Below are 26,275 nucleotides of genomic sequence, written 5' to 3' on the forward strand. Positions count from 1 at the left end.
GACCTAAGGGCTCCTGCAGGCTGAAATGCCTCTGCCCGGGTAAATCCTACTACTCACGGTCCTGACACGTTTGCCGCCTGTATGTACTTGTGAAAACTAGAGCCCCACAATGACAGTACTTCCTTGTTCTGAGGCTGCTTGTGGCCTGAGCTCCCTGGCAATACAAGCTGCTGGCTGCTCACTTTTGTTTTCACCTTGCAATTACTGGAAGGGAAGGGCTGCAAGCCGTGCTCGGCTCTCCAGCCACGCTGGGTCTCAGCCCATGTGCACTTAATTATGGCGAAAGAAGCAAAGAGCTGACTCCTTCCCCTTCAAAATAAACAAACAAGCAAGTAAACAAACAAAAAGACGGAACGGGATAAGCTCACTGTAACACCCGAGGCTGGGGCTGTTTTACATCAGGACATAAACACTGGGTGTAATTTCTTTCTTATTTTTATTTTATTTTTTTATACGGTCAGGTTTTCTTAGCTAGAGACTTAAATCCGCTGTAGGCAAAGTCAAAATAGACCCGTGGCTTGCTTCCTTCCAGCCTCCTATTCTGCAGACTCTTAACTGATTTAAAAAAAAAAATTTTTTTTTTAACGTAATATTTTATTTTTGAGAGAGAGAGAGATACAGATACAGCATGAGTGGGGGGGGGGGGGGTGGAGAGAAAGGGAGGCAGAATCTGAAGCAGGTTCCAGGCTCTGAGCTGTGAGCTGTCAGCGCAGAGCCTGATGCGGAGGCTGGAACCCACGAACCCGGAGATCCTGACATGAGCTGAAGTCGGATGCCTAACTGAGCCACCCTGGTGCCCCAACCCTGAACTAATTTAAACATAGTGTGTAATTGGGATTTCAGATCCAAAACTTACCAAGTTTTTCAGAAACTGAAATTCTAACAGTGAATCCCTAGTAATACTTACCTTCCTAACTTCTCTGTCCCTTCCTTAATCCACTTAAACTCCTAGTTCTTTTCCCACCCCCACAATACCCAAACAAAGCCTTGAAGGTCAATCCTTTTTTTTTTTTTAAGATACTATTTTTAAGTTATCTCTACACCCAACCTGGGGCTTGAACTCACAACCCCGAGATCAAGAGTGGCTCGCTCTTCCTACTGAGCCAACCAGGTGCCCCTAAAAGCCAAATTTTTAGCCAGAAGATGATAGCTCAGCACATATAAACAAATCTGGTTTTTAAATGGCTAGGGTTGAGAGCCAGTAGCCATATAGAAACACTGTATTCAAGGGGCGCCTGGGTGGCTCAGTCGGTTGAGCAGCCGACTTCGGCTCAGGTCATGATCTCGTGGACCGTGAGCTCGAGCCCCGCGTCAGGCTCTGTGCAGATGGCTCAGAGCCCGGAGCCTGTTTCAGATTCTGTGTCTCCCTCTCTCTGACCTTCCCCCGTTCGTGCTCTGTCTCTCTCTGTCTCAAAAATAAAAAAATTAAAAAAAGAGAGAGAGAAAAAAGAAACACTGTATTCAAAAAGATGGTAGAAATTTAGCTTCAGCTAGGCCAATTGATTTAAGGGAAAAAAAATTCGCAGCTTGGGCTATTAGTGATGGAGAAAGTCTCATTTTTCCCCCCTTGCAATTATACTTAGTGTATGTTAACATCGGTTTATATCTTTAGAGAGCAAAAGTTTTTGGTCTAAAAACTAGGAAAAGTTTGTTTGGCCTTTGGGGAGGGTAATGATCGAAAGGCAGAAAGCAGGTACCTGATATTTCAATAAAAGGCTAAAAAAAAGGAGAGCTGTTCGAAAGTTTAAAAAAAATAAACAACTTTGAGACTTGAGCAGCTGCAAAGCCTCTGTTTTCTATTTTGATCATTCTGTTTCTCGAGATGACCACATCTTTCAGAGGAAATGAGTCAAAGCCACTCTGTCTTGCTTTTCCAGCTGAGCATGTACAGTTTCAATGAAGTAATGAATGAACTTGGCCGCACCACCCCCAAGCCTACAACAGCAAACACAGGGCCCTCGGCCAATCAGCAGACACTCAAGGTTTTCAAGTTGAGTTCAAACAGGCCCACGGGAGGCCAATCAACGAGCGCGGCTCCGCCCCAAACTCCCGGCCGCGGCCAACCAGGAGCCCGGAAGAGCCAAAACACAGCGGCCGACCAATGCCGGGCGGCTCCACGGCGCCGAGCTCCGCCAATGGGCGCGGCCGGGCGAAAAGAGAAACAGTGCGGGCCGCAGGCCGCAGGATTCGAATCGAACGTCCGCACCGGAGCCGGGCGCAGGCCGAGCGGCGCGGGCCAATCAGCGGCGGCGGCTCGCGGCCCCCGAACGTTGGGACAGCGGCCCCGCCCCGCGCCGTTGTTTGTGGTGTCGGCGGCCGCGGGAGCCGGGCCGGGACACTCGCCGGGCGGGCGGCGGGCGGCTGGGGGTCCGGAGGCCGCGGGCGGGCGGGCGGGCGGCGAGCGCGAGCCGAGAGCGGCCGGCCTCCCGCGGCCGCCGAGCCGGAGTCGCGCGGCGGCCGGAGCCATGTCGGTGAACATGGACGAGCTGCGGCACCAGGTCATGATCAACCAGTTCGTGCTGGCCGCGGGGTGCGCGGCCGACCAGGCGAAGCAGCTGCTGCAGGCGGCCCACTGGCAGTTCGAGGTGCGCGCGGGTCGAGGCCCGGGGCGCGCGGCGCCGGGGAGGGGGCGCTCTATTTGTGTCGCCCCGTCAGGCGATCCGCGGCCGGGAGGTGTCGCGTGGGGCGCGGGCCCGGGCCCGGGACCGGGGGCAGCGCGGAGGGGCCCTGCCCGCGGGGCCGACGGGTCGGCCGGGGGCCGATGGTGGGGGGGGGGGGCTTCCCGCCCCCGTCCCCGTTAACCGCCGCCCTGCCGCTGTGTTTGTCCGCAGACCGCCCTGAGCACGTTTTTCCAAGAAACCAACATTCCCAACGGCCACCACCACCACCAGATGGTAAGCGGGGCCGGGTGCCGGCGGGCGGGCGCGGCGCGGGCGCGCACCCCGGCCCCGCAGCTCACCCGGAGCCGAGGGCGCGGGCCGGGGGCCGCTGTCAGCCGCGGGCGGTGACAGCCATGTTGCCGGGGAGCGCCGCGCCGCGATGTAAACAAAGAGCCAAAATGTCTTCCAGGAAAGAGCGGCTCCCGGGGCCGGCTGGCTCGCCCAACTTCGTGGGCCGGCCTCCCAGGCGACTGTACCTCGACCTCGGGCCTGGGCCGGGAGCGCTCCCCGGGGCCGGGATGGCCGGGATGGCCGGGATGGCCGGGGGATGGGGAGGGGGCTCGGATGGGATGGTAACGGGTCGTCTGGGAAAACTGGGAGCCCGGGTGAAGGACCCTGAGGGGGCTGGGAGCTGGGGTGTCTGTGTTTGCGGAGAGCAACCCCCCCCCCCCCCGCCCCACACCCCAGCCAAACAACCCAGCCCTGCAGGGAACAGGAAAGGGATAAATCCACCCAGGCTCGGGTAGAGAGCTAGGCTCTACCCGGAGAGGTATGTTCACTCTTTCCTGTTGTTGGAAAAGGGACTTGCCCTGAGCGTGGAGGACATACGGATTTAGACAAGATAAGGACAAGAATTTGCATTTAACCCCAGTACGTAAAGACACATAAAAGTACAGGAAACAGAAGCGGTTGGGGTCTGGGTTTGCTTTCTTTTCCAAGCCGGCCCCCCGGGGCCTGAGGCTTTGCCCTCCTGGCCGGCGGGGGTGTCCTGCTTTCCAGGGGCACAGGACGAAGCTTTCACTTTAGAGGCTTGAATGCCTTTCCCTCCCCACCCCTAGTTACCTATTAGCTCTGTTGGGGGGGGGGGGGGGACGGGGAGTGACCGGGCTCCGCAGTAGGGATTGTAAAACATTATTCCCCAGGAGATCTGTTGTGGCTTTTGGAGTACATTTTTGGCATTTTAACACTTGGTGTCCTTGCCCATGGCTCCCTTCTCAGCTGCTCCCTTTCCTGGAGAAGCTGCACGTGGTTCAGTGTTGTGTCTTATCCTTGGGGCCCTGTTTTCATCTAGGTGAAAGGACAAATAGAAGGGTCCGTCTTGACCTTTTAACCAGCTTGGAATGGTTTATGCTGTATATAAATCAAAGGACAAAAACGTCTTGGAATATGAGGGGAGAATTGTGCCGGCTGCAGGGCTGTGGCAGCTAAGGCCAGGTTCCTTGTGTAAACCGTGAGGGGTCATCTCCAGGAGACCTTGCCCTGCGTGTGACTATGGGAAAGCTCTGGCTTCCACCTTGCACTAGAACCTGGGAGCCCCCTGCCTCCCATCTCTCACAAGAGCCTTGGGGTTTGCTCCACCAACTGTAGCCATTCAGAAAGCCCAGGGGCTTCCAGAACAAGCAAGCATTTTGTGGTGCAGTGAACAGGGAGAGCTGGGACTAGCGGCCCTTTTAGGTCCTGTAGTTCCTTCTCTGCAAATCCCAAGGGATTATAATCTCCCTCTCTCCCTCCCTCTCTGTCTCTCTCTCTCTCCCTCCCTCTCCCTCTTAATCTCTATACCCCGCGAGAGGCTGGAACTCACAGCCCCGAGATCAGGAGTCCCATGCTCTTTCAACTGAGCCAGCCAGGCGCCCAGGGATTATAATCTCTTAAAAGCTTCCCTCAAGGCAGGCGGCAGATTTTGTAACAGACTTTATAATCTCGGGTATCCATCAGCCCGCCATGTATTGAGTACTTAATCAGCACAGTGGAGAATGCCATTCCTGCCCTCAAGGAGTCTAATTTTAGAGAGAATCCAAGGAAAAAACTTGACAACAAAGAGAACAGTAGTGGCATAATACCAGAAGTGACCCAGGGCACAGGTAGCTGATAAATGATTGTCCTGTAAATTACTGTACAGTCACACAGCTATAGGCATCTTCCCAGACAAGGCGGGGGGTGGGGGTGGGGGTGGGGGTGGGGGGCTTTGGGCAGCTCTAAGAGTAAGGCACTGCATCGCAAGCAGGGTGCAGTGGACACTGGGTGTGCTTGAGGGCTGGAAGCTTCGTCCACAGTTGTTAGAAGCAAGGAGCTGCAGGGGCTTCGGGAGCATGTGGTCCAAACCCCTGCGTTTACCAAAGTAGAGAGAGAGAACCTCAGAAAGGTGAAGGAACTTGCAGGAGCTCACCCAGCCAGGTGGGCACGGGATGCCCCCGTTCCCCCGGGAGCCAGACCATTCTCTGCAGCGGGGTGGTTCATCGAGGCCAAGCTTCGCTGGCTTGGTCAACTGGGGAAGTCACGATGCTGTGATGCAATTGGCCTCTACCCCCACCCCCCATTCATTGTTTCCTGCTGCCGAGAAGTCAGCCCTGGGGTGGGGGGCGGGGAACAGAAGGGAGGAGGGAAGCGGTCGGTCTGGGTGGGGCCGGGCCTGCTGGGAGCCCTGCGGCCGCCCCTGAGGAAGACAATGGTTGGTGCTCCCTAGCTGCTGGTAGGGAGCTGGCCCAGTTAATAGGACTGCTTCTCCCTCCTCAATTTCTGCCTGGGATTTAAAAGCAGAGCTGCGAAAGCGCCCTCTGGGAGGTGAAGAACCCTAGAATCTTGTCTCCCCCGCCCCCCCAGCCCCGTGCCTGGGGAGGGGCTGGTGTTGCTAAAATTAGGAGAAATTCAAAGAAGTACTCTCCTGGCTTCCCCGGAAAGGGAGAAGCTGCTGGTGAGGTCAGAACAGGCTTTGTGTAAGGCCTTGCTCTCTGCTGCCCTGGGCCGGGTGCCCCTGTGGGACGCTTCTAGGTGGCACCCTCAGCCCCACCACGCTGCACTACCCCCTCCCCCCATAGGCGGGGAGAGTCCGCCACCCTACCCCAGCCCTCGGCCCTTCCTGGCGGGGGTCCCTGATCAGAAAGGGTGGCGGATACTGGAGAGTTCGGGGAGTTTCCCTCCCAGGGTCGTGGCAGAAGACAGCAGGTTTTGCGGTGTTTGTAAAGGAACCCCCAGGAGGCGGGCTGAGGGACAGAACAGGCCGAGACTTCTGGCAGCCTCTGGCTGCCACATCATGGGAGAGATGCTGGGGACACAGGAAACCCAAATCCCTCCCTGGTTTTTGTCCTCCGGGGGAGCCGAGGCATGAAGTTGTACTTAACTCTAAGTGCAGATGACTCAGGGTTGGGTAGAGATTAAGAGCTGGGGCCCCGCAGATCTGGGACCCCACCCCTACCCCCCCCCCCCAGGAATTCGAGCCTGGGAATCCCATCTTCTCAGCGTGTAGTCTGCTGCGGTCGATGTGCCTTGGTCACTTGACTTGAGCTCCGGGCCTCAGTTTCCCCATCTGTGCCCTGGCGTCGTGAGAGGTGGGATAACAAAGTGTCCAGGGCCTGCTGGCTGGTGCTGTTGATGCCGAACGAACCCAGACACTGAGAAAGTGTAGCTTCTGGGCATCGGAGGGAGACCCTGGGTCTGGCCGCCTTCCTTTGACCAACAGCCTCAGAACATCTGAGGGCGGATTATTGAGGGAGCCAGCTGGTTTCTTACCCAGGGTGAGGCGCTAAGCAATGGTGTCCCGGGCTGCTCTCTTGTCCTCACTTGAATCTGACACCCTAGCTTCTGGTTGGAATTAACCCTTTACTTCTGATGCTCCTCGGGATGTCGCTTCCTGGCATCATGAAACTCCCTTTGGTTTTGATGAAAATCGTTGGGGTTTGTGTGTATCGATTGGCTCAGGGTGGAAAGGGTGCTTTTTCCTGTAGAAGCTCCTCCTCGTGGACTGGAAAATGGGAATAACGGAGGGGCTGGCCTTGGGGGAGCACCACCAGAAGGCTCCGCGCCCAGGGGGCGTGGCTCCACGTTGGGGGCGGGGAGTGAGCCGGTAACCCTCCCCACACCTGTGTTCTCTTCCAGCAGATGTGCACCCCCAGCAACACACCTGCCACGCCGCCCAACTTTCCTGATGCACTGGCCATGTTCTCCAAGCTTCGTGCCTCGGAGGGCTTGCAGAGCGGCAACGGCCCCATGACGGCCGTGGCCTGCTCCCCCCCTGCAAACTTCAGCCCCTTCTGGGCCTCGTCCCCCCCTGGCCACCAGGCCGCTTGGATCCCACCCTCCTCGCCCACGGCCCACAGCTTCCACCACCTGCACCACCCACAGCCCACGTGGCCCCCCGGAGCACAGCAGGGGGGCTCCCAGCAGAAAGCCATGGCCGCCATGGATGGCCAGAGATGACACTGGATGCTGCCAGGCGCTGGGCTGGAGCTGGGGGGCAGCCCAGGGTCGCGGAGACACAGGAGGGCCAGGGTGGGGGGAGCTGGGGCGGGCGGGGGTTTCCTGAAGATCGCACTGGAAGATTTTATAAAAAGAATTGTTGTGGGGGGGGCGGGGCTAGTAAACTTCCTGAGCCACTTGGGTCCTTCAGGAGTTTCTCTTCAGGCAAGTTTTTTCTCTTTTTAATATATAACTATAATATATAAATATATAAATGTAACTAATGTATGTGAGAATGGAGCTGGCTGGTCAGGGTCAGCAGGGAAGGGCTGGAGCGTCCTCCCCTTTGGGCCAGCACCCCTCCCTCCACCCCTGGTGCCGGGGCAGGTGCTTGGGGGCCAGGTGTCTTGCTAGCTGCCTCCCCTCAAAGGTCATGCCTTCTGGAATCAGAAGAGGACCCCCGTGGAGCCACTCCAAGGAGTTCCGCGGAGGCAGGGGCTCCCAGAAGTGCCCGGCGGCCGGAGGGGTGGAGGCCTCCTCGCCATGGGGCGCTCTCCCCACCCCGGCTTCCTCAGCGGCCCCGCAGCTCCCGGGGTCCCCCCATCTCCAGCCGGATGTGCGGGGCTTGTGCGGAACTAAGGAGCCGGCTTGGGTCAGAGGCCCAGGCTCTGCCTAGCCGGGGGACCCGATTCTCCACGGCCACCCTGCCTCTCCCGCTGTGCGTCCCGTCCGAGTGGGTGACAGAGTGGAGAGCTTGCCTTTGGATTTAGTTCCCAAATCAATCATCTCACCAGGGTGAAATTTTAATTTAAAGACTTAAAAAGAGACTTTTCTAACTTTCCTGGTTTGCGGTGCCTTTATTTGCCTTGGTAGGAAAAAAGCCCTCTCCTGGGGAAGAGGGGCCGGGGGCCCCAGCTGTGCTGGGGTTGGAGGGGAAGGGCTTCCTTGCTAGGTGGCTGGGCCGGATGTTCTGAGGAGGGGTGTCCGGACCCCGGCATTGAGAGGACAGGCTGGGTCCCGTTGAGTATGGAAGGGAGAAGGGGAGACGGGGCCTGACTTGGTGACCATGACCCTCTCCCCTCTCCCCTTGGCCCTTGGCAGTGGGGAGTGGCTGGTGCTCAGCCCTGGAGCCTTTGTCTTGTCCGCGGTGAGGGGAGCTACCCCTCCACTTGGTGGCAGCCCTATCCTCTGCCCCTGCCCCCAATCTGGACCCATCCCTAGTATTCTGTCCTCGGCCTTCTTTGGGGTAGCCTGTCCCCGAGTGCGTGTTGACTGGCCATACCCCAAAGGTCAGCCCAGGCTGTCAAGGATCCAGAGAGACCTGTCCCCACAGGAACTGACCTCCTTTTGTTTCGTACCTTCCCCACAGCCTCCAGGCAGTAGAGTGGAGGCAGAGATTCCTGGCCCAGTGGGCCCCTTCCTCAGGTGACCCTGCCGTGCGGGTGGTCTGGGTGGCAGGAGCCTATTAGCTGGCTGGAGGAGTGGGTGGCTGGCCCCAGGGTCGCGGCTCCTCCGTGAGCCTCATGCTGGGGAGGAGGGATGCTACCTTGAGTCCCTTGTCCCCCAAGAGCTTGTTTTCTCCCACTGAGCAGCCAGAGCCCGGGAGTGGGCCCCCCGCTGTAGCTTGGGGACAGGAAGGTCTGGGAGTTCACACCCAATGCCTGCTGAGCCAGCCCGCCCTGCTCCTGGGTCTTCCCGCACCTTCTCTCGCTGGGAACCCTGTAGCAGCTCCCCTCTGCTTGTGATGGTTTAGGGGCTGGGTCCGCCCTTTCGGTTTTGTTTCCTGGTTGGAAACCCCTGGGGCTCCTCCTGGCCTCCCCCCACCAGCCAGCCCACCTGTGCTTTCCCGGACTGCCAGGGGAAGTCCCTGCGGGGCACGTGGGTGGCCTCAGGACCACAGCCCGGGTGAGGGTGGGCGGCCGGCCCAGGTGCGGGGAGGAGGGTGGGCCTCCATTCCCTGTCCTTTCGTGGGCGTGGGGGAGGCCTGGGTGCGGCGGGCCGGCTGCCCTGCTGCTGCCGCCCTTCCCTGCCAAGCTGGTGAGTTTGGATTCTAGGCCAGGGACACGGGGCCAGCAACCTTCTGACATTTCTCAGGGTGCGAAATGGGAGCCCGAGCAGGAGCAGAGGGGCTGGCCCTCCCCTGCCTCCTGCTCCAGGAGAAAAGGGCACCGGCTGTGAACCCGGGACCCCACACCCCGGACCCTGGGGTTCAAGATGCTCCCCTCCTCTCGTCCAGAGCATTAGGTCATGCATTGCATGATGCGTGAAGGTGAAAGCATCTCAGGAGATGGGGACAGGAGAGGGACGTCCCCTCCCGCGGGGAGCCAACCCCACCCTCCGCTTGCCCACATGGAACTGGGGAGAAACCCTTTTCTGGGCAGTTTCCTGCCACACTTTCCTTTACGGTGTGATTTGTCACCCCATATTCTCACACCGTAAAGCAGGCCTCCGGTGTCAGACATCCCTTTCCCATGTCGGGGAGATGGGGACTGGGGCGGGGAGGGGGGGGGCCTGTGAGAACAGACCTGAAGATGGTTAAAACTGCTCTCAGGACCTCAGAGGCCTTCGTGTGAGGGCGGCCCCCTGCCCGGGGTTGGCGGGGGGGGGGGGGGGGGGGGGAGGTGTTCCTCCCTTGCGATTGCTGTACCTGCTGAGCTCAGCCCTGCCCTTGCCCCTCTGTCCCCTCAAACCTGCCGGGACCTTTAGCACAAAGGGCTCGGGATAGCAGTGAGAGCTCTCTTGTCTGTTTGGGGCTGGTGGAGCCGAGCGAGCTGGAGCAGGACAAGGGCTAGGCCTCGAGGCCACCTGGCAAATGGCCGTCACCAGGCTAACCCCCTCCTGACACACTTCTCAGTCTCCCTGGGGAGGGAGGAGGGGAACAGGGAACCGGCCCAGGCCAGCCAGGCAGCATCCCCCCCGCACCCCCCCCCCCCCCCGCCTCGTCTAAGCCCCTGCTTGCCTCTGCAGCAGCCACCCAAGGGTACACTGCACAGGACAGCAAGCAGGAACCTTCCCGGGCGCACTGATCCCCCCTGGGACGCCGTGCCAGGAGCTGGGCACTGCCAGAGTCATCCGTGGGGGAGCAGCTGCCGGCTGCCACCCTCACCTCTGCTTCAAGGTACAGACACTGGGAGCCCCAACCTCTCTGGAAAGCCCCAGTGGGCCCAGATGGGAAGGCCGCAGCCTCCGGGCCCAGCTGAGGTCCAGGGTGAGCTGGGGTCTGGCCTCTGCTGCCCCTGCCGACCCCTGGTGCAACGCTCAGCCCTCCTGAGGCCCTTGGAGGGCAGCTTCATCTGTTGGGTGAGGGGGTCGCGGTCTAATTCCCAGGCTACATGTCATTCCTGGTTCTCCAAGAGAAGCCCCTCGTCCCCGGACCTGGGGGCAGTCTGGAGGTGCCTGGCCTGCAGGGGCCCCTCCCTTTCCACCCCATCTTCCTGAGCCCAGACCAGAGAAGCCTCGCTGCCCCAAGCTTCTTCCTAAACATTTATTTGTAGCTTTGCTCAGTGAGCAGTGGTGGACCTCGGCCCCCGGGTGGGCTCCTCGAGACCCTCCCCCGGCGGGACATCCAGGTGCGCGTCCACATCCGCCGGCCGGTTTCCCATCTCGCTGGGGCTGGGCGGGTGGGCCACATTCGGCTGGGAGAGGAGCCCCTCGGAGGAGACGGGTCTGTCTTTGCGCTGATGGGAAGGAGCTGGGAGACACGGGTGGCTCTGTCTCACTGCCCACGCCCGCCGCAGCCTGCCACAGCCCTCCCCAGCTCGCCCAGAGCCCGGGGCGGGGCGGGGGGGGGAGGCGTCAGGAGCAGCCCCACTAGCCAGGCAAGTGGGGGCATAACGCCAGAGAGGGGGCCCGTCGGGCTGGGGTGCTCAGCGCAAGCCCTCATTGGAGCTCCCGAGCAAAGCTCCTTTATAATCTCCGTGAGTTAAAAATAATCAGGCTCTCCGTCAGTGGCCAAGAGCCTGCCTCTTAAGTAATGTTTCCTCTATTAATACAGGGACTATTTAGGCAATATTCACATAAATAGGTGCGGGAGTTTTTCCCAAGACTGCCCTGCCCCCCTCTCCTGCTCCCCTAGCATTTGAGGTGCCCTCACGGTGGACAGTGGGATGCCAGGAGAAGGAAGCAGGGTTCCCCCACAAAAACCGTTTTGGAAGCCAGGGTCACAGACCTGCACCCTCCGTCCACTACTGAGTCCTCTACCCCACCCTGCTACCCTCTGTTACCAGCGCAGGTTCTGGAGGCAGACAACTTGGGATGGAATTCCTAAGAATTTAGTTCTGCTGCTTCCTCCCTGTGTGACCTTGGGCAAGTACCTGAACCTCTCTGTGCCTGTTTTCTCAGCTCTAAGTGAGGCTAACGATTAGAACTCCTTCCTACATGTAAAGCTCCTCACAGTGGCCCAGCTGGTGAGGAGCCCTCACATTCGGATCCCCTTTCTTGGGGGCCGTGACACTAAGGGCACCAATCCAGCAGCGCCCCTTTATGGACAGATGAGGCAACAGGTCTGGAGAGCGGGGAGCCTTGCCCAGAGTCACCTGAAAGTGATCTGGCCTCGTGGCTCCAGGCCAGTGTCCTTCTCTGGCCCCCACATGTGGCTGGACCCTGGGGGCCCCTGAGCGCCCCCACCCCCCGACTTTCAGGAGAGATTTAGCCCCTCAGGGGAGAACAGGGACTCTAGGGACCTTTCAGGCCTGGGAGTGAGGAGAAGCTCCCCCCGAGACAGGGTCAGAAGGAGGGATTCTCGGTGGGGAGAACCGCCCAGGCCCACCAGCTGCCGCGCAGAGCTGAGCACTCACTCCTGGAGAGTGAGCACCCAGGAGTGCGGTGGGGGGGTGGGGTAGGGGTGGGGAGGAGGGCTTGGGGGGTGTGGCTTGGGCCTGCACCCAGAGCCTTGGGCTATAGCCCTGCCCCTATTTCCGGCTCAGTGAGAAGGGGAGAGGAACAGCATCTACCCCACAGACCTGGCGTGTATCGAGAACTCAGTAAAGACGATTTTCTCTCTCCTCCCTCCCATCCCCTCTCTCAGCTCCCAGGCATTTCCTCTCTCCAGGGAATTAAGGGCGGCTACCAGGCCTGGGCGGGAAAGGGGGCCGGCAGGGCAAGGAGGAGAGGCCCCGGGGGAGGAGGGCAGTGGTGGGGCCACCTGGAAGGAGGCTCCAGCCAGAGGGAAGCTACCTGAATTGTTGCCAGCCAGCATCTGAGCACTTTGTGGCCGGGAGGGCAGCTGGCTGCTGACGCTGAGGGACTGCTGCCGGTGCGTGTGCGGCCGGGGCTGCTTGGCCTTGTGCTTTGTCATCCCCGAAGCTGAGACCGGGGCTGGTGGGGACAGAGGATGGGAGGGTCAGTTCTGAGACACCGAGGGAGAGCTCTGCGGGGCCCCATGGGGACCTGGAGTGGGCTGCAGGGCAGATGGTCACGGCCGGCCCCAACTGGGGTCTTTGTAAGCACACCATTCATTCCTGTGTCCGTCCGTCCATCCGTCCACCCGCCCAGATATCCTCTGAGGACCCACGCGCACCAGCCCCGTCTTGGGTGCGGGGTGAGTTCTGACCGGGCTCACAGTTGAGGAGGGGAGGCAGCGAGACAGGTGCACACGTGGCTCTGAGACCAGGTGGGGAGTGTGTGTGTGGGGGATCAACAGGGCCCCGAAGGTCTGGCCAACTGGAGGTGGGCATCATGGGGACGGGAGATTCACTGAGTGGTGGGGGGCTCAGGAGGAGCATTTTGGGCTTTGAAAAAGGGGTAGGAACTCGGCCCCGGTGGTGCTGGAACAGGGGCCGAGGCAGCGAGGAGAGGGAGCCTGGCATAAATACGTGGCCGTGATGTCCCAGCTCATGGGCTGAGGCCGGACAGCTGTCCGCCCCCCGCAACACTGACCTGGAGCTTTCAGAGCCCTGAATGCTTGGGATCAGGGAGGCTGCAGAGGAAGGCAGGCAGCCAGATCCAGTGGCCCCATGGCCTTCCAGGAACTGGACAGAACCCCGGGGACCCTTGAGCAAGGAGGCTGAGGAGCCTCCGGGCCACCTGGACACTCACTGTCTTTGCTTGGGATGCCCGGCAGCCTTGTATCTATCCGTCCCTTGTAAATATGTCCATCCAGGCCCAAGATATCCACCTCATCATGCTGTGGGGACGGGCGGGCGTCCGTTACCATGCGGCACCTTAGGGCTCGCCCTCTGGTCCTTCCTCCACGAGGGCCTGGGGCATTGAGTGACGTCCTCTCCCGACTCCCGGCACCCAACAGTGCTCAGAACCCTCCCCCGGGCTCTGGCAGCACCAGGGTGAAGGGAGGGCCCACAGTGGGGGTGGGGGTGGGGGTGCCAGATGGGCTGGCGGCCAGGATGCCATTTCTCCCAACGAGGCACGAGGACCAGAGGCTTTAGCTGGGACTGTTTAAGAAGCGGCCTCAAGGCAGAGGGCTGGTCATCCGCCCTTCTGGCGACTGGTGGTGGTTTTTCCAGAATGACTGGAGAATTCGGGGTCATGTCAGGGCCCTGCTCCCGGGCAGCACCCCCAACCTTCATGGCGATCTGGATCTCCTCGGTGGGGTACAGGCCCTGTGACAGGTGCTGCAGGCGGTTGCGGCGGTAGGGGTAGGTGAGGGTGTGGCTGCCCCCGCAGCGCCGAGGCGCGCTCGAGTAGGTGTAGTCGGCCATATCTGGCACCCTGCGATGAGGACAGCAGGGTCACCGGGAGCAGCTGTGACCCGGGACACACCTAAGGGGACGGGGCAGTTGTCTTGGGCCGGGGCGGCGGGGGCAGGGGGGGGGGGGTCTCTGGGAGCCAGGGCAGGAGCAAGGGATAGGAAGGGGCGAAGGCATGAGGAGAGCGATCCTGAAGACCACTCTTTCTCCCCCTCACCGCCCCCCCCATATGCGCACGCACACCCCCACGCACTCTCCCTCCCTCCCTCTCCGGCAGGGCTTCCCCCCCCAGCAGTGGGTGAGACATTCACAGGGCTGTGCCGTGGGCGGGCCGAAGCCGAGCCCCATGGGGGGACAGGGGGCCGGTCTCTGTGGTCCTACCGTCTGTGGCAGGGGGAGCTCAGGCACTGGGCCTGCAGCAGCTCACGGATCATCTGACTGCTGGCCTTGACTGAGCCTCCAAAGTGGATCTGCACCTTCTCAATGTCCATCAGCATCTTGGAGTGCATGGTGCGCAGGCGTCCCACGCTCCGCTCCGTGTGCGCCAAGTCGCCCCGAGGGAAGGGGGCACAGCCCAGCTTCAGGCTGGGGGGGGGGGTGGTGCAGGCAGATGGAGGGGTCAGGCGACTGCAGCCAGCTGAACCCACACTCACACAGACCCTGGCCCCCTCCCTCTCTTTATGCCTCGTTAAACAGGACCGTGTGTGGGCAGGAGCCCTTTCCATAGCACCCTGAGGGACCACAGCCAGGCTTCCCCAGGAAGGATTCCTGAGATGAGATCGTGCAGAAGAGCCAGATGGGGAGAGGCCCAGCGACTCCAGCTGAGGCTGGGGGCCCTTGGCCCCGCACACTTGGCCTTGCCTACGTGGAACACCTATAGGGCTCCAAAGTGCAGTTTGAAAGGATCCTTACTGCTGAACCCCCAGCCTTGGGAGGAGGAAACGCGGTGGGAGGAGGGCGGGAGCCTGAGGGCGTGTGCGGTATGTCCCCACCTTCTCCCCCCACATTCACTGAGCCAACCCTCTGGCTGGCTGATGCCGGACCCCTGCCTTCCCCCCACCGTGCTGGGGTTGCTGAGACAGCTGAAGCATCTGGGGGGTACGGGGAGGTAAAGAGGAGCTCCCCCAGCCAGCCAGCACCCTTGGCGATGTCCCACCGGGACCCCCAACAGGGACTCCAAGGCAGGTGATTACGCCAAGGCAAGTAAGATTACTCTTACTCCTGCGAAGAGCTGGGGGGGGGGGGGGGTGGCGGGGGGCTAGCCCAGAAAGTACTCTAGTGGCTCCCACCATCCCAGCCAGGAGAAGGAGCCCTCCACACCCACCCTCCAGCCTCGGCCCCTGCCTCCCCTGCAAAGGGGACCCCGCTGCCCCGTCCGTACTTGCGGCTCTGCTGCCGGACCTGCTCCAGTTCAAAGACCGTGTAGGGGCGGATGGAACGGTGCCCGGGCAGGCCTGGGCCCATGGGAATCACAGGGATAATTCTGGGCAGGGACAGAGGGGGGGAGGAGGGTTGGAGAGTGAGAAATCCCATCGTCCACGTTCTACGTGCCTGAGGAGCCTTCCTGTCCAGGGTCTGGCGGAGGGCAGGTCGGAGGGCCGGCAAGCAGTCAGGCATACAGGAATGGACCCATGGGAGGGGAGAGGAGACGAGACGAGGGAGGACAAGACTCGGAGGCAGGTAGGGAACGGGCGAGATACAGCCCCCCTGTGCCCGCCCTCATTATGGCCACCAGCTGGGGTTGGCCAGGGGGGAACACTCACTGTCCGGTCACAGGTGCCTCCAAGGGACGGTCGCACGAGAGGCAGTGGAAATGTGCCAAGAGCTGCCTGTGGGGAGTGGGACACACACAGAGGGTGAGAGCCCTGCCCAGGGGCTCTGGAATGGGAGAGGAGAACGCAGAAGGGCTTGGCCCCTGCAGGCCGGGCAGCTGGAAGCTCGGCTCACCAGGGTGGCAGACCCCAAGCCACCAGAGGCAGATCCAGCCCTGTTCCCTGGGAAACACACTAGCTTCTAGACGTGCCTGTTTCTGGGCGCTCACCCAGCACCCACCTGTCCTAACCCAAAGCCGGCGGGGTTTCAGAGGGTCCCTGAGGACCTGTGTGAACCTCGGGGGCCCTCTGGCGGCCAAGAGCGGAGATCCTGGGATTCGAGCCTGCTGTGGGCTGGGTCCCCCAGGACCAGGCTCAGACCTGGGGACCTTGGGCCCCTCCCTGTCACAGCGACCCAGCGGAGCTCGCCCGCTACCCGGAAGCCTTAGCCTCTCTCCCCTGCCTCTGTCCACTGCGGTCGTCACTAGCCTGAGCCGGAAGAGCTTTTGGAGCTCTCAGATTCAGTCACGCCAACTTTGGGGTGGTCCGGTGGGATCGGCCATCCTCCCAGAGCACACTGCGTGGGAGCTGTTCATCTGGGGACCCCCAGAACCACCACCCCCCCCCCCAGTCCGCAGCGTGTGCCAACCCCGCCCCCACGCGTGGGCCAGGCCTCACTTCCGCATGGCCGCTGCCTCGTCTGCCTGGTAGAGGGGAGGGCGCTCTTTAAGCTGTTGCCGCAAGGCTTTCCACCGATCCTCCAGCAACTGCTTCACGGGGTCCAGCTCCAGGCGGTCCAGCTGCGGGCCGGGGCGGGTCACCGGTGAGCTCCGGGAAGGCGGGGTTCGGGGCGGGGGGCGGCGGTGGGGGGCGATCTGCGGCACCTGGAGACGAACTGCCATCTGCCCTCACCTTGCTGTCCATCTCCACCAGCAGCTTGTCCAGCATTTTCTGCCAGTCCCGCTCCTGCCCGCTCATTTTAGACATCAGCTCCTGCATCATGTGGTTCAGCTGCTCCGTGGTGGCGTCAAACTGGACCCGGCTCACTTTGGCCTCCAGGGCACTCTTGTCAGCTTTCTGGCCGTTAAGAGAGGAGGGGGTCCCCCAGATGGGAGAGGGAGCCACGGAGGGGCCGCATTGCCCTGAGGCACCAACCCTGGACGTTGAGCTCCGCCCCCTTCCCCCGCCCCAATAGGCTCCTCCCCTCCCGGCCTTCCAGAGCTTCCAGAGAATGACCAGCGAGATCTCCTGGGACACAGGCGGCTCTTCCAGGCCGGGCCCTTACCACGTCAATCTCCATCTCCAGGTGCTCCCTGTTGGCCTTCTCCTTCTCGAGCTTCTCCAGACCCTGGTACAACACCTGGGAGGCCGAGGGAGCAGAGAATGAGGCGCGGGAAGTGAACGGCCTCGCCCCCCGCCCCCCAGCCGCCCTGCCGGCCCCTCACGTCAATGTCCTTCTGCTTCTGCCGATGGTCCTCGATGAGGCTGCCGGTGGTGATGTTGAGTTTCTCGCAGTCGCCCTGTACCTGCAGGATGGCGCTCTGGATGTGGCCCAGCAGCTCTTCGTCCTGCGGGGAGGTGGCACACAGGTGTTGGGCGCCGCCCCTTAAATCATCGCCCAGCAGGTGACGCTGACTTCAGACCCCTTTCCGGCTCTCCTCCGCAGTTGCCCCCTGCAGTGGGGAGGCTCTCTGCTTTTTTCCAAGTGTCCCCCTAACTGGACGTGAGCTTCAGTCTCCCATCTCCCCACGGACTAGCCTCCAGGGAACTGGCCCCCCTTTGGGGGAGACTAGAACAGGCGATCGAGAGGCTCCGGAGTGGCCCCCGAGAGCTGGGATGTGGCCTACGGTCTCCCCATCTGCCCTGGGCTGGATCTGAACTCCAGAGTCCAAGAGGTAGGACTCAGGGACTTGTGCCTGTCCCTGCCCCCACCAGCAAGCCTGCCCTTCTGTGGGGAATTAAGAACGGTGCTGGAAGGCTGGCATGAAAGGGACTTAATGAACCCTAAAGCTACGCCAGCGTCCCCGAGGCACACGAATACATGGCTCTTCACCTCAGCCAGCTCTGCCGTCCCACCCCTACGGAGCCAGCTCTTCCCCGTGGTCTCCTGTCCCCAGAGCCAGCTCTGTTGCTGCCCCCACTGTGACCCCGTGAAAGGACCTGGGACTGTTGTGGGGTCAATAAAGAGCTCCACAATGGAAAACTGGCCCTTAGGCCCGTTAAAGCTCCACCAGCCACTCCCTGCTCTGTGGGCCTCTGAGCTGTGGCTCCCCCGCTGGGGGCCGTGTGTGGCCACACAAGGAGGGAGGCCAGCGGGAATCACCTGGCTCTGCAGCTTGGCTTTCTTGGAGGGCCGGGTGGCAGCCAGATTGGTGACCATGTCCTGGAGCTGCTCGTAACGCTGCACCAGCATGCTGACCTGATGGCCCAGGTCCAGGCTGCAGGCCGGGCAGGTGGTCTCAGGGTCGATCTGGCTAGGTGCCGAGGTTGTTAGGATCTTGCGAGGAGTCATGCTCATGGACAGCAGCGTGGAGGATGAGGCCAGCATGCTCTCGATGATCGTCCTGAGCTTGTCCAGCTGGGCGCGGGCGAGAAGGCAGGTGCAGGGCGGTGAGTGAGGCACAGCCACCTTCTGTCCGCACTGCCACTGCTGGCGTGTGCTTTCTGCCCCTGGCCTGTGCGATGCAGGCGGTCGCTGCAGCCTCACAGAGAGTGCGGCCGATGGGAGGTGCCCGGTGCCTGTCCTTTGAGTAGTGAATATGGTGCTCAGGGAGTGAAGCATTAATGCTGAATAAAACCCTTGCAGGAGGGAGGTTTCGGGACCTTTCTCCAGCCAGCTCATTGAGTCAAGGCAAGGACATAACTCTTCTAGGGTGGTGATGTCAGTTAGCCAGTCCACAAACACCGAGAGGAGCCTGACGACACACAGACACGGCTCCAGGCCCTGGTGACGGGAGGGGGTGGGCTCACACATGCTCTGTCCCCATCCAGCGTGTCGGTAACAATAAATCAGTGGGGTCAGAGCTACTTCTGCCGCGGGGGTCTCTCCCGGTCTGGGCGGGAGCAGGTTCCTTCCACTGGCTCTCCTGCTCTCTTCTGTTCCCCACAGTCCCGGTTTGTCACCACAAAGGACTGGTCTCGGGTCAGCACCCGATTTGGGGGCAGCCAGTCCCACAGGCGTTTGACCTTTTGCCTGGCTCAGAGAGGGGCTGGGCCAACCTAACCCCCTCTTGGAAGTGTGCGACGTTGTCGGGCCTTGGCAGCCACTGTGGGCCGTGTGTGAGAGATAAGAAAGCTGGCCGAGAGTCCCGCGGAAGAGAGATGTGGAGGTATTTGAGAGAAATGGAGAAGGACAGGGACACAGAAGCACAGGTACACACAAAAACAGACACAGAAAGACAGGCAAGCGGGGGCCCCCGGTGAGACTGCTCCCTGGAGGTCCCGCTCTTTCCCAGCCCCCGTAACCCTGTGCCCTTTCAACCGAGCTCCCTTTTGCCTGAGCTCAGTGAGACTCTTGCTCGCGCCCGGAAGAGCCCACACTCTTCTGAAGAGCCCATGATAGCATGTCAAAGGGCCCCTGGGATAAAAAGGCTGGATTAATTCTAGAAGAGAGGATGATGCAGTGGAGTTGGGAAGAACGAATAGCAGTCGTTTGGGTAAGAAGGGGTGACAGGGACATTCCAGGGAGAGCGGCAGTGTGTTTAGAGAAACGTGGGAAGCCCAGGTGGCTGGAGAATCGGGAGTGTGGAGGCTGAGGCCTTGAAGAGGCTGTGGCAGGAGGCCAGGCCGGCCCAGCAGGGAGCGGCTTCTCTCTGAATATGCCCTCCCACTCCCACCCCTGACAGCCCAGAGGTGGCTAAGCTCAGACATGAGCTTTGGAGTGACGACTCTGGGACACATCTGCTGCTCCTCAGGCCCCGCACTGGACAGCTGGCTTTGGGGTCACGAAATGGAACACGCAGGTGCTCTGGCAAATTTGGAAATGGCCCAGAATGGGGCCTCCAGCACCGAAGGGCTCCTGACATGAGTCCCCTTGGCCCAGTGGCTTTTCCTATCTGATCCTTCCACAAGTGCTCAGAGGGCTGTCCAGACACTCCTCAGTGGGGACCCTCTGGGGTGACCAACGGTAGCATCACTCAAGATTTAAAGGTAGACATTGTCAAGAGCGTGTAAAGGGGGGCACCTGGCTGGCTCAGTAGGTTAAGCGTCCAACTTGGGCTCAGGTCACAATCTCAGGGTTTGTGGGTTCGAGCCCCGCATCGGGCTCTGTGCTGACAGCTCAGGGCCTGGAGCCTGCTTTGGATTCTGTGTCTCCCTCTCTCTCTGCCCCTCCCCACTTGTGCTCTGTCTCTCTCTCTTAAAAATAAATAAACATTAACAAAAAATTAAGAGCGCGAAAAGAGAGTGGGAGAAAGTATTTGCAAATCATATGTCACATAAGAGTCTAGTAGCCTCACTGCCCACGGCCAACTCCGAGAAGGGGCCTGGTTCCTGCCCCTGAAGAGTCTGGATTCCTTACCTGGTCCTGCAGGTAGAGAGAGGCTTCGGAGACTGAATGTTCCATGCTGACCTTGCCCCGCTCTTGGCTCTCCCTGAGCTCGGCCAACTCCTTCTCAATGTCGGCCACGGTGACTCTGAGAGACGGGCAGGAGGGTTGGCCTGGCCCCACCGGCCACCCAAAGGGCCCAGGCCCACCGGGTCCACCAGGGGCAGAGAAAGATGCACACCAGGGCTCTCCCAGCCACCCTGCAGCAGGTTCCGTCTAGGGAGGCCCAGGTGCTGCGTGTCCCGGAGGTGTGTGCCCACCTGCTGGCCTGAGAGGTTTCTAGGGGGTGAGACCTGACATCACAAAGTGAGGGCTCTTGAGGGGCTCTGGCAAGTGTTCTCCTACAGCCTCCGACTGGGGAGAGAGACTAGCCTCTTTTTTCCTTCCTAGCCCTGGTGCTGAGCTGTTTTAAGAACTTAGGAAATTTTCACCAGCAACTCGAACTAGACACGGACACCCTGAAGGGCAGACACAGCCCGGGTCAAAGACAGGGCCCAGTTCAGACTGTGAGTGAACCCAAGGCTCCTTGGCTGGGAATACGTGATGCCAGGACACAGGCTGCCCTTGGCAGGGGTGTTTTACCTGAGGATTCCCAGCTGCGTGCTCAGCTGGTCGTCTTTCATTTCTTTTCCGATTTCCTGTTCCCTTTCGCCCTCCAGGAGCCTCTGTATCTTGTCCAGCTACAAACCCAACAGGAGAGGAAGGTCAGGCGGGCTTGAGTTCTTTGCTTTCTGAACATGCTCCTGCAGCCCGAACAAGCCCCTTTCCCCAGTCCCGGTCCTGGTCCTATCCTCTAACAAGAGCCATCCATCAGGGTGTCCCTTCCGGACATCCATCGATCCATCTATCCGTCCATCCTGGGCATGTGGACAGCTGGCATTAAGAGAGCAGCTGAAGGCCTAGCAGCTCCTTGCCATGACCACTGGCCCCAGACAGTCCCACAAACTTGGCTCCAAGGCTGCTGCAGAGACAGTGGGCTTTGCTGGAAAGGGCCCCATGTGATGCAAGGAGCACAGGCCTCCTGGTTGGCTCGGCTGAATCTTAACAGCTTTGAGCGTCAGGTTTTAGATCCAGGAAATGAACACGGTGATGCTTGAGGTGCGTTTCCTATCTGATGGGTTTGTAAAGATCCAACGAGATGATGTCAGCGAGAGGACTGTGTAATCTATCGAAAGGCAAGCGCAAAGTGGGATTGCTGGCTCTCAAAGGCAAAGTGGGTGGACCCTCCCTTACTTACTTTGGCTCTTTCCTGCCGCACTTCTTTGGTCAAGGCCTTTAAGGTCTTCAGCTGTTCCTGCAGGTCAGGTGGTATAGTCTTTTTGACTATGAAAAATGGAGGCCTTATCGTCAGAAGGGTGGGATCTCCAGCAGGCCCCCCATCCCAGCCCCCCACAGTGAAACTACCCTGGAAAGCAGCAAGATGTACCTGCTTTTCCTGGTGACTGGGTGGAGGCGATGGGAAGAAAGCAGAGAGGGGGTGTTTTCACCCCATAAAAATCCACCTGATGCTTAATATTCTAAAGGGCTTTGGGACTACTGACCCACACTTTCCACCCAGCTCTCAAATCTTAATTATTCTCTGGTCCCACAGCTGTGAACAAAGGTGAAGTTGAATTCTTCCAGGTCCCCCCACCCCCCCACACACCCCTGGGTGCTACCGCCGCCCTTGCCCGCTGTCCTCAGCTGCTGTCCAGAGAGTCTGATGAGGCATCAGAACCACCTTACTCTTCTGCTGAGGCTTCTTCACTTCTACTGGTTTAATTCCAGCTTTTGGACCCCAAAGGCTATGGTAGAACCCAGAATGGCTTTTCAAGAAAGGATGTGCTATTGGCAATGACTCAGGAAGAAACTCAGCTGCCAGGAGAGGAGGCCAGGGGGAGGTTACAACACAGTGGTCCCTCCTCCACATAAGTGGTACCTACCCATGAGTGAAAGCAAGTACTGTAACTTCTCTAAGTCGGTCTGGCCAGCCTTCTCCTCATCCAGCTCCTTCATGTTCTCCTTGAGCTCTACATAAAGGCCAATGAGCTCTCCCATCAGACGAAATGTTTCCACTGCTATAGGGAAGCTGGGAGACAATTTATCCAGGGAATCATGTCTTTCGCTCTGGATATCGACCCTTTCCGATGAGGCTCGGTAGAGATCGTTGAGAAAGACTGTACTCTTGGCAAAGGTGGCTTCTTGGCTTGGGGTAGTCTGGACAGAAATTCCAGCTCGGTCTGAGGTATATGTTTGTTGTGGATCCACACTGACCTGGAGCTGATCTGCCCCAGGAAAGCCTGGGCCCCGAGGGCCAGGATATGTTAGGTCACGGGATTCTGGGATAGAGTATGACTGGTCGTGCTGGTCTGCACCTGGTTTTATTTGGCCGCCCTGGTCTGTGCCCGGATGTATCACACCTGGCTGGTAAGTTTCTGATAAACCCTCTTGGTCAGTACCTGGTGGTGCCAAGCCTTGACCGGAGAGGAGCGGTGACACCCGGCCATGCTGACCTCTGCTAGGAGGCATTACACCATGCTGATATGGATATGGTGATATAAATCTTAGAGACTCCGGGTGGAATGTCGGAAAGCCACGAAGCTCTGTGCTTGATGGTATTGAGCCTTGCTGATCTCTACCGGGTTGCCTCAAGCCACGCTGATCAGTAAGAGGCTGCATGAAACCACGTGGAAGTGCACCAGGCTGGGCCAAACCACGAGGATAGGTACCAGGTGGAACCAAACCTTGTGGATAGGCACCAGGCTCTACTGAACCGGGAAGATATGCACCTGGCTGTAGCAAACCAGGTGGATAGGCACCAGGTTGAAAAACGCCACGTGGACCTGTGCCAGGCTCTACCAAACCACGCTGCCCCACTCCACGTTGCACCAAACCAGGCTGACCTGCACCAGGTTGTACCAAATCAGGCTGACCTGCACCAGGCTGGACCAAACCACCCTGATCAGCACCAGGGTAGACCAAACCACGCTGATCCATTCCAGGTTGCACCAAACCAGGCTGACCTGCACCAGGTTGACCCGCACCAGGCTGGACCAAAGCAGGCTGACCCATTTGAGGTTGTACCAAACCAGGCTGACTTACGCCAGATTGTACCAAACCAGGCTGACGTGCACCAGGTTGGGCCAAACCATACTGACTCATTGCAGGTTGCACCAAACCAGGCTGAGCTGAACCAGGTTGGGCCAAACCACGCTGATCCATTCCAGGTTGGACCAAACCACCCAGATCCATTCCAGGTTGCACCAAGCTAGGCTGACCTGCTCCAGGTTGGACCAAGCCAGGTTGACCTGCTTGACCTGCTCCAGGTTGGACCAAACCAGGTTGAGCTGCTCCAGGTTGGACCAAACCAGGCTGAGCTGCTCCAGGTTGGACCAAACTAGGCTGAGCTGCTCCAGGTTGGACCAAACCAGGCTGACCTGCTCCAGGTTGGACCAAACCAGGCTGACCTGCTCCAGGTTGGACCAAACCTGGCTGACCTGCTCCAGGTTGCACCAAACCAGGCTGGGCTGCTCCAGGTTGGACCAAAACAGGCTGAGCTGCACCAGGCTGCACCAAACCAGGCTGGGCTGCACCAGGTTGGACCAAACCACGCTGAGCTGCACGAGGCTGCACCAAACCAACCTGAGCTGCTCCAGGTCGGACCAAACCACGCTGACCTGCTCCAGGTCGGACCAAACCACGCTGACCTGCTCCAGGTTGGACCAAACCGGGCTGAGCTACACCAGGCTGCACCAAACCAAGCTGAGCTGCACCAGGCTGCACCAAACCAGGCTGACCTGCTCCAGGTTGCATCAAACCAGGCTGAGCTGCTCCAGGTTGGACCAAACCAGGCTGAGCTGCTCCTGGTTGGACCAAACCAGGCTGAGCTGAACCAGGTTGTGCCAAACCACGCTGACCTATTCCGGGTTGGACCAAACCACCCAGATCCATTCCGGGTTGTACCAAACCACGCTGACCTGCTCCAGGTTGGACCAAACCAGGCTGAGCTGCTCCAGGTTGCACCAAACCAGGCTGAGCTGCTCCTGGTTGGACCAAACCAGGCTGGGCTGCTCCAGGTTGGACCAAACCAGGCTGAGCTGCTCCTGGTTGGACCAAACCAGGCTGAGCTGCTCCAGGTTGGACCAAACCAGGCTGAGCTGCTCCTGGTTGGACCAAACCAGGCTGAGCTGCTCCTGGTTGGACCAAAACAGGCTGAGCTGCTCCTGGTTGGACCAAACCAGGCTGGGCTGCTCCAGGTTGGACCAAACCAGGCTGAGCTGCTCCTGGTTGGACCAAACCAGGCTGAGCTGCTCCAGGTTGGACCAAAACAGGCTGAGCTGCACCAGGCTGCACCAAACCAGGCTGGGCTGCACCAGGTTGGACCAAACCAGGCTGAGCTGCTCCAGGTTGGACCAAACCAGGCTGAGCTGAACCAGGTTGCACCAAACCAGGCTGAACTGTGCCAGGTTGCACTAAACCACGCTGATCCATTCCAAGTTGGACCAAACCACGTTGATCCATTCCAGGCTGCCCCAAATCGTACTGATCCATTCCAGGTTGGACTGAATCTTGCTGACCCAATCCAGGTTGCATCAAACCAGGCTGATCTGCACCAAGCTGTACTAAACCAGATGGATATACATCAGGGTATACCAACTCAAGAGGATAGGCACCAGGCTGGACCCAGCCAGTGGCATATGCACCAGGTTGAACCCAATCAGGTAGATAAGCACCAGGCTGAACCAAACCCCTTTCATCTACAACAGGCTGCACCAAACCGCGCTGATCCATTCCAGGTTGGACCAAACCAGGCTGACCCGCACCAGGCTGGACTAAAGCATTCTGATCTGTGCCAGTTGGTCCCAAACCATGCTGAGCGATGAGATGTGGAACCAATCCCTGCTGATCCATGCCAGGCAGTGCCAGTCCTTGCTGATCCATGCCGGATGTTAAAAATCCATGCTGATCCATGTGAAGAGGTACCAATCCACGCTGAGCCACATCAGGCTGTTGGTCTGTGCCAGGAAATATCATGCCGTGCTGATATGTGCTAAATGGAACCATACCAGGCTGATCTGTGCTAGGTAGCTGCAAGCCTTGCTGATCTCTGCCAGGTACCAGTGGTGGCATCATACCACGCGGATCCATGCCAGGTAGCACCGATCCCTGCTCATCCATTCCAGGTGGCATCATACCAAGCTGACCCATGCTGAGGGGTACCACACTGTGTGGGTAAGTACTATGATCGAGCGATGCAAGCTGATCCATGCCAAGCGGTGCTATTCCATGTTGGTCTGGCCTTGGATAGATTTGACCGTAGCTAACGTGTACCCCCCCATGCTGATCTGGGTACACACGAGGATGCTGATCTCTGATCGCGGTGGCTGAGGGCAAGTCCTGTTGAACTAGACCAGAGTGTGCCTCTCGTTCATCTTTTCTTAGATATGCTGAGGTGTGCGGCTGCAGCTCTCTAGTCCTGTGACGATCTGACTCTAGTCTGAATTGGGACACAGATGGGTGATGGGACTTTGCCACGCCAGCCTCGTCACGGGCCCTTGGGTGCTGTTCTCTACCAGGGGATGCAGTAGTGGGGGTGCTTTTCTTTCGTTCCCTGCCAACTCCTTCAGAGGGGTATCCCGTGGCACTGATTCCTGATAAGGTCCGATCGGAACCATGACCATTTGCAGAATCCACAGTTGGGTCAGCACTTGAGTGCTTGGTGGAGGCTCCATCATCTGATGTTAAGGAAGTATGCTTTTTGCGTTTAAGGAGTCCCGTTGTTGTCTCTGAGCCCTGGTTGAAGTGGAAGAAAGAGGTCAGTAAGTGTAAGTAGAAAGTCCTCACTATAAGACACGAAGGAAAGAAAATCTGGGACATCCGACAAGGATGACTTAGGGCCTTTGGAGAAACCTCTGGTCCCCAAGACTAAGCTGGACACAAAGACTTTGACGTTCTTGAAGGACAGGTCTCCAGAGCTTTGAGAATCTGCACATTTGCAAGTGGCCTCATAAGATGTTATTTTTTCAGTTTCTTCATTTGAGAGAGTGTGCGTGTGTGCGCGCGCGTGAGCATGAGTGGGGGAGGGGGCAGAGGGAGAGGGAGAGAGACAATCCCCGGCAGGCTCTTCACTGTCAGTGTGGAGCCTGACATGGGGCTTGGACTCACAGAACTGTGAGATCATGACCCGAGCTGAAACCAAGAGTCAGATGCTTCTCCGACTGAGCCCCCCCACCCCCACCCCGC

The 26,275-nt window shown here is 59.4% G+C and overlaps 2 protein-coding genes across 3 annotated transcripts in view; one reads left to right on the forward strand and one right to left on the reverse strand.

The window, feature by feature from the left end:
* Nucleotides 1-2,377: 2,377 nt before the first annotated feature.
* UBALD2 (UBA like domain containing 2) lies at nucleotides 2,378-7,888 on the forward strand. 2 transcript variants are annotated; one of them, XM_043585638.1, is made up of 3 exons: nucleotides 2,378-2,585; nucleotides 2,832-2,894; nucleotides 6,756-7,888. In XM_043585638.1, the coding sequence occupies exons 1-3, from the start codon at nucleotides 2,466-2,468 to the stop codon at nucleotides 7,071-7,073; spliced, it is 501 nt and encodes a 166-aa protein (XP_043441573.1). In that variant the 5' UTR covers nucleotides 2,378-2,465; the 3' UTR covers nucleotides 7,074-7,888. The 2 variants fall into 2 exon arrangements, with proteins under 2 accessions (XP_043441573.1, XP_043441572.1); XM_043585637.1 differs by having other exon boundaries at nucleotides 2,391-2,585; nucleotides 6,753-7,888.
* Nucleotides 7,889-10,522: 2,634 nt separating this feature from the next.
* QRICH2 (glutamine rich 2) overlaps nucleotides 10,523-26,275 on the reverse strand; it is a 33,896-nt gene continuing 18,143 nt past the window's right edge. The window contains exons 5-21 of the mRNA XM_043585639.1: nucleotides 23,675-25,825; nucleotides 21,976-23,050; nucleotides 21,291-21,376; nucleotides 20,636-20,733; nucleotides 20,027-20,141; nucleotides 17,831-18,085; nucleotides 16,953-17,075; nucleotides 16,793-16,867; nucleotides 16,420-16,584; nucleotides 16,186-16,307; nucleotides 15,460-15,525; nucleotides 15,078-15,179; nucleotides 14,078-14,281; nucleotides 13,571-13,718; nucleotides 13,089-13,176; nucleotides 12,228-12,368; nucleotides 10,523-10,743 (exon numbers count right to left, since the gene is read on the reverse strand). Of these exons, the coding sequence (XP_043441574.1) occupies nucleotides 10,553-10,743; nucleotides 12,228-12,368; nucleotides 13,089-13,176; nucleotides 13,571-13,718; nucleotides 14,078-14,281; nucleotides 15,078-15,179; nucleotides 15,460-15,525; nucleotides 16,186-16,307; nucleotides 16,420-16,584; nucleotides 16,793-16,867; nucleotides 16,953-17,075; nucleotides 17,831-18,085; nucleotides 20,027-20,141; nucleotides 20,636-20,733; nucleotides 21,291-21,376; nucleotides 21,976-23,050; nucleotides 23,675-25,825 (5,205 nt within the window). The 3' untranslated portion in view covers nucleotides 10,523-10,552. The remainder of the gene's footprint in view (nucleotides 10,744-12,227; nucleotides 12,369-13,088; nucleotides 13,177-13,570; nucleotides 13,719-14,077; nucleotides 14,282-15,077; nucleotides 15,180-15,459; nucleotides 15,526-16,185; nucleotides 16,308-16,419; nucleotides 16,585-16,792; nucleotides 16,868-16,952; nucleotides 17,076-17,830; nucleotides 18,086-20,026; nucleotides 20,142-20,635; nucleotides 20,734-21,290; nucleotides 21,377-21,975; nucleotides 23,051-23,674; nucleotides 25,826-26,275) is intronic.

The sequence above is a fragment of the Prionailurus bengalensis genome, chromosome E1 (assembly GCF_016509475.1).
Source record: "Prionailurus bengalensis isolate Pbe53 chromosome E1, Fcat_Pben_1.1_paternal_pri, whole genome shotgun sequence".
NCBI classification, from domain to species: domain Eukaryota; kingdom Metazoa; phylum Chordata; class Mammalia; order Carnivora; family Felidae; genus Prionailurus; species Prionailurus bengalensis.

Excerpts from the sequence above, each read along its gene's own strand:
- UBALD2 (XM_043585637.1), top strand. The coding sequence starts at position 2,466 with ATGTCGGTGAACATGGACGAGCTGCGGCACCAGGTCATGATCAACCAG. Across the intron at positions 2,586-2,831 it reads CGGCCCACTGGCAGTTCGAG|ACCGCCCTGAGCACGTTTTT; the intron begins GTGCGCGCGGGT and ends GTTTGTCCGCAG. Across the intron at positions 2,895-6,752 it reads GCCACCACCACCACCAGATG|CAGATGTGCACCCCCAGCAA; the intron begins GTAAGCGGGGCC and ends GTTCTCTTCCAG.